This window comes from Mesocricetus auratus, unplaced genomic scaffold (genome assembly GCF_017639785.1).
Source record: "Mesocricetus auratus isolate SY011 unplaced genomic scaffold, BCM_Maur_2.0 Super-Scaffold_100009, whole genome shotgun sequence".
Taxonomy (NCBI): Eukaryota; Metazoa; Chordata; class Mammalia; order Rodentia; family Cricetidae; genus Mesocricetus; species Mesocricetus auratus.
The window spans coordinates 59,726,158-59,732,157 of NW_024429193.1; the positions used below are offsets into that span (position 1 = coordinate 59,726,158).

Consider the following 6,000-nt stretch of genomic DNA (forward strand, 5'->3'; position numbering starts at 1 on the left):
GGAGAGGGAGGGAAGGGGCGGGCCCCTGAGCCACCTTAGGCAAATGATTGAGGAAGGCGGAGGCTGCGGGAACCAATTACAAAGAGAAAAGGCGATACTGTCTAAGAGGGAGCGCTTCGGAGCATCTTTAGGAATCCTGTGGCAAACGCTAGAAATCCGGCCAGACCCCTGGGGCGGAGCTTGAAGGAAAAATAGGCCTGGAAGCAAGGCTGGGCAGACTTGTAGCTGGAAAGGATTCTTAGAGATCCCTTGTCTGGTCACTTCACTTTCTAGATGAAGACGCGGTTCAGAGAAGAGAGATGACTTGTGTCTCAATTCATAACAATTGGTGGGGAAGCTAAAACGGAGTATGATGCTGACTTTAATGAGAACATGCTATGTGGTATTCTTTAGTGCAGTGTCCTTTTAATAACCGCAAGCACAAACCAGATTTTATTATTTTACGAACAAGGAAAGTTATGTGCAGGAAGGTTGGGCTCACGGTCCCAAATCAAATAGCTCATTGGTAAGGGGGACTTGGACATAAGTGTTCTGATCCAACACCGTGCTACTTTTAGGGATGGCTTTCTGACTTCTGCTACTCTCTAAGGGAGATAAAGCAGAATGTGTTTATCACCGTACAGAAAGAAAGCTAGGATACATGCAGAAACCTATCAAACTGAGAAATCCAGGACTTAGACTGGAAAGGGTAACTTTGCTCACAGAACTCCTCAGGCTGCGTCCCAACCATCGTCCCCACACAGACATCCACACTCACACACTATGACACCCTTTTGCTGATTGACTATCAATCCTTATTTTTTCTTGGGTGAAGTTACTAGCCCCACCCTCTCTCCTAGGGTGACTCAGAGATTAAACATGGAGGCGAAAAGAAAACAGATGAGCCAAACCTGGTAAAATGAAATTAAACTTTGTGTTTAAAAAAACTAAAACTATAGAAATGCTAAGAAACAGGAGAAGGGGGCACCCTGTAAGATGCTTAAATGGTGGGCTGGAGAGATAGGTCAGTGGTTAAGAGCACTGCTGGCCTTTCAGAAGACCCGGGGTTCAATTCCCAGCAACCACATGGCAGCTCACACTTTTCTTGTAACTCCTGTTCCAGAAGATACAATACCCTCATGCAAACATGCATGCAGGCAAAACACCAATGTACATAAAATTAAAGTAACTTAACTAAAAAAGAAGACTCTTAAATCACTAAAGGCCAGGCATGGGAAGTCTGGAAGGAAGGTCTCAAAACCTGAACTTGTCTTTTCTTCTACAACCACAATCGGTCATTTGGTCTCCTGGAAAGAAAGTGGCTATAACCTCTAGATGCCCTCCCTGGGTAGCTGTAATTGTAAGTTAGCAATCCCTCCCCATCCCCTTCCTCTTTACCCGGACCCCACACCTTCAGGGAGCAGTGACAAGACAGAGACTTCTGAACACGTTTATTTGACATGTCAAGTGGTAAGAGGGCTGACTTGGGCTTACTCCCCACTTCTACCTGTAGGGGGTGTTCATAAGCTCACACACACAAAGGAGCAACTTAGAGCCCATGACCCACCCCCTGGGGTAAACAAGATGATTTGTAGTGGTGTGTGTTGTGTGGGTGCGGGGGGGTGCAAGGTGGGGATAAAAAGCAGGAAGTTGAGAGCATGAGAGGCAAGCAACAGAACCCAGACTGGGAGCTGCCGCAGGAACCCTAAGCAAGGTGAAGAAGACATCCTGAAAAGCGGATGGAAGCCGGGTGTGAGCAAGGAGCCAGGCATGGAGAAGCAAGACCTGCAGAATGGCAGGAGATATTCACGGAGAGGAAGTAGAGTATGCGAAAGTATGATAGGCCACCTCTCAGGGCGTACACAGAAAGCAAGGGATTGCTTTTTCAGGAGAGCAAGATACAGGAGAGCAGCCGTAAGCGGGGGCTCCCTGCTGCTTCTGAACAAATGCCAGTGAGTCTGGGACCCTAGCACAAGTGGTCCTCTGTTTGTTGGTGTGCTGTGCCTCTGGGTACCCAAGTAATGCCGTGTGCGTGTGAAATGACCAGGACTCGAATGCGTGGGTCTATATGCCCAGTAAACACAGTATGTATCCATCCTCGCTAGTAAATGTACTGTGCTTGTGGACACATGCTTACCCATGTGTGCGTGCACAGTGCCGTGAGCACATGCAAGAGATCCCATGTCCGAGGTATCAGCTGGTTCTCCCGCCATCAGGGTCCTGACCCTCCCCATCCTGGATGCCTCTGGCTTCTCTCAGCGCCCTGGTTCCCCTGGCCCGCCCAGACTCTGGAAACCCCCTAGCAGGCGAATCTGCTCAGTCTGCATGGAGTGGCGTCTCACCAACTTGCGCTTGGTCCTGGGAGACCCTGGTGCCCCAGAGTGAGGAGGGGCAGGCAGTGAGGGTGCCCGACCTCCGGCTTGGGGGCGAATGTCGGGGATGGGAGGGTGGGGGCTGACGTTGAGAGGAGGCAAGAAACCGGGTCGTGTTTGCGAGATGTGGTCCAGGAGCAAGGTCCCGGAGCCCCTGCGCTCTAGCAGCCCGGGACTCCGCCTCCGTCCGCTGAGCGGGGAGACAGCACCGGGCAGACTTTCTTGGGACTGGCGTGGGGAAGAAACTGAGCCCGCTGGAGGGAGTGTCAGCGGAGAGGCGCTGTATCGCCGGCGCTCCAGGGCTAATCGGCTGGCCTCGGGAGAGTCAGGGCAAAAATGTCCAGGGATATCGAGCTCCACCGGCTCCATGCGGCTCAGTTTTTGCCTTAGCCCTGAAGGCAGACCAGACTCCTGAGCCTCGGGCGCTGTGTTTCTGCGCGAGAGAGGACCCCCGCCAGTCACTTTCTCCGCCCACGGAGGCGGGTCCTCCGGGCCTTCAGTGCTGTGACGCCGAGAAAGACGCGGTCTACCCGTCAGGGTCAGGCCGTTAAATTCAGCGGCCAGGCGCTCCATCCCCGGCCTCCCTTCAGCAGGGGGGACCGGTTGAGGAGGAGCCACAAGGCCCCAGGGCTCCGAGTTGAGCCTTTTGAGTGGTTTTGGAGGATGTCGAGGAGGCTTGGGGAGAGGCTCGGAAGGGGAAGGGTCATCAGGGGGCTTAGGAAGGGGGAATTCAAATATGTCTCTTTTCTCCTCTTCTTCCTGGGCGCGAGGGGATAACAAGCCCCGTCCCCCTCCTGCAGTCTGCAGTTGGACTTCCGAAGGCGACGTGCAGACCCCCGGACTAGGAGGAGCGGGTGCAGGGTCCTCTACCCCCGGGGACGGTGGGGAATTGAGATACTGCCTGGTTTTCTTGGTGCCCGAGGGCGAGGTATCCGTGGTTATGATGATGACCTCCGTGCCCTTGGCCTTGCAGGCGTCCAGCAGCGTGGCAAGGGTCTCGCGGTCCCCACGGTCCAGGGCGTGGACAAGCGCCGAAGCGCCAGCGTGATCTCGGACTGAGGGGTCTGCGCCGTGGGCAAGGAGCAGAGAGGCCACTGCGGCTCCCCCACCCCCGGCGCAAGCGTGCATGAGCGCCGTGCGTCCTAAACGGTCTGCGATGTTGGGGTCCGCACCTTGCTCCAGGAGGTAGCGTACCATGCGCGCCTTGTTCTGAGGGTCGTCGTAGCGGGCCCTGCAGGCCGCCATTAGCGCAGTCTCCCCCTGGGCATCACCCTCATTCACGTAGGCTCCTCCCTCCAGAAGCAAACGGGCCAAGCGTAGCTTACCCTGACCCACCGCCCGAAGAAGAGCGTGGCCCTCAGTGTGCAGCATAGCTGCGGCTCTGGCGAAAGCACCGATGGAGCCGGGAATGGGACCTGCCGAAGATGGCTAGGAGTGTGGGGGTGGGGGTTGGGAGAGGCCTGAGGTCTTGGTGGTAAAGCCTATCCCTGTGAAAAAGAGGAAGAGAGCTTATTGACAGGTTCAGCAGGGAAACTGAGGCACCGATGAAGGTGCCTGGTGTATGGCGGGGGGGGTGGTCGTCTCCAATGCACAGACTCTTGGCTTTGAGCACCCCCCCCCAGCGCATGCCAGAGGTGGTGGGAAGGGAGCATCCGCACTGAAGGATGAGGGCTCGTGCAAATACGTACATGCACGCGCAGAGACATTCGCACCCCCCATCCGCACCCCACGGCTTATCAGACCTTTCCAACATCCCCCTTTTCTTATCCACGCTTGGAATCCCCCTCTCTGGGATACTGAACGCCACCCACACACATGCACCCGTACAGTCATACACATATTTCTATTCCTAACCTCTTTTAGATTGCCACATCCCCAAAAATTGAGTGGGGGGGAGGAAGCAGCTTGCATTTGGGACCTAAAGGGGTGGAGGAAGAATTAGGGATTCTTTTGCCCCTGCTTCTGTTCCCCGTTGCTCCTTGTTCTTCCCCCCTCCCAGGCTGTACCCCCAAATAGATACCTGAATGTCCGCATAATCTTTGCCTGGCCAGGACTGAGGCCGGGACCATGGGGGCCTCCGGGGTGGAGGAGCCGGGTACCTGGGGGCCCACATGGCGTGGGGGGGCACCCGGATTCCCTTGGTGTCAGTATCTGCGCCCCAGCGCTGGATCCTGGTCCCTCCTCCCGGTGCGCCCCGGGCACAGCGCCGGCTCCGGAGGAGAGAAGGGGGGGTGGGGGCGGAGCTCTGCTGTGCTATTTATAGCCCAGTCTCTGCGGGTGGGGGCGTCCGGCACCAAGCCACTCCCCACCCCCATGCGCACACACATAAGCAAAAAAAAAAATCATCTGGTGCCTCCAATCTTGACGTCCCTTTCTTAACCCACCTCCCCCAGCCCCAGCAAACCTAAGCGCTCCTTAGGGGACTCTCTCGCGACCCATTCAGGAACCGTCATCCCGATTCTGATTCTTCTTTGAGCTTCAGCAGACCTACATGATCTCCAGTATGCCAGACCTGACTGCCACACACGGCATATGGCACACTGTGCAGAGCGGTGTAGGGAGGCGGTTGGGATCTGCAGTGGCGTCCGCACAGATCAGAGAGAGGCAGGAGATGTAGCTCTTCCCGTAGTTTGTCAGGCAGAGTATAGCCGGAATCAGACAGCAGGATATCCCACACCTCAAGGACACTTGGATCTCAGTTCCCGAGTCCCTTAGGAATATGAGGACGGTCGGTGGCTCTCCCGGAGCATTTTTAAGGCAAGGGGCACTCTCGGATTCCCTTCGCCTCCGTATTTCAAGGGATGTCCACAGGAGAGAGGAAAGGGCAGAGCGGTGACTGAACCCTGCCTGTTACAGGGTGCTCTCATTATACCTCTTTACTCCATTTCCCCGTGCTTGAAGGGCCCTGCCTGAATCACTCCTCGTCTCTTCCTATCTGTTGCTCTCACTGCCTCTGCCTCTCCGTGCCACCTGCCCTGTCTCCATGGTTACCAAGGCTTCCATCTACATATTTTAGGGATGAGTTTGTGTCCAGTTGGAAGGTAGCAAGGGAAGCGGGGATACTGAATGGGTACTAAGGGTTTGGAAGGCTTACCAAGGATCCTAGAGAATTCAAATGATGGAGGCCACCGTATACAGATAAAACAAAATGCTACTGGAAAAGGAAGAGAAATGTTTGTAGGGAAAACACCCACTTATACTCGATATTGATGTGTGTCGAGGGCTTGCTTCGCATACATCATCTCCGACCTTCACAACTATAAGGTGGGAACTATTGTCTCTTGTAATAAACGGTAATGACGAGAAGCAAGTCCTCTGACATCTGGCATATTCTTGTTGACTGCCCATAGCTTTCTCTCCATCCTGAAGCATTTCCCTCTTTCTACTGCGTGAAAGCACAACACCCACCCTCCCCAACCTTTAACCAGGGGCTTGAAGGGCACTGGGTTCCTGCCTTCTCTCCCCCAACGACTTCTCTGATCCCCAAGCCCATTTCTGAGACACAGCTGCAATCCACGGGGTGTTGGGGAGGGCATTTTTGGGCTGAGTTTGGTTAGTACATAGTAATAGCAGAGGCAAGAGCATGAGTTCAAGGCCACCCTAGACTGGGTAACCAGACCGTCTTTTTTTTTTTTTAATTATTTATTGG

General features: G+C 54.6%; 1 protein-coding gene across 2 annotated transcripts; it reads right to left on the reverse strand.

The window, feature by feature from the left end:
* Positions 1 to 1,415: 1,415 nt before the first annotated feature.
* On the reverse strand, positions 1,416 to 5,289 carry Ankrd34a (ankyrin repeat domain 34A). 2 transcript variants are annotated; one of them, XM_013123760.3, is made up of 3 exons: positions 4,372 to 5,289; positions 4,206 to 4,269; positions 1,416 to 3,838 (listed from the first exon to the last, which is right to left on the reverse strand). In XM_013123760.3, exon 3 carries the CDS (start codon positions 3,720 to 3,722, stop codon positions 2,235 to 2,237), a length of 1,488 nt encoding a protein of 495 aa, XP_012979214.1. In that variant the 5' UTR covers positions 3,723 to 3,838; positions 4,206 to 4,269; positions 4,372 to 5,289; the 3' UTR covers positions 1,416 to 2,234. The 2 variants fall into 2 exon arrangements, with proteins under 2 accessions (XP_012979214.1, XP_005084295.1); XM_005084238.4 differs by lacking the exon at positions 4,206 to 4,269.
* Between the last annotated feature and the right edge of the window lie 711 nt (positions 5,290 to 6,000).

Bases quoted from the DNA above. Each gene is read 5' to 3' on its own strand.
- Ankrd34a (XM_005084238.4), bottom strand. From the start codon at position 3,722: ATGCTGCACACTGAGGGCCACGCTCTTCTTCGGGCGGTGGGTCAGGGT.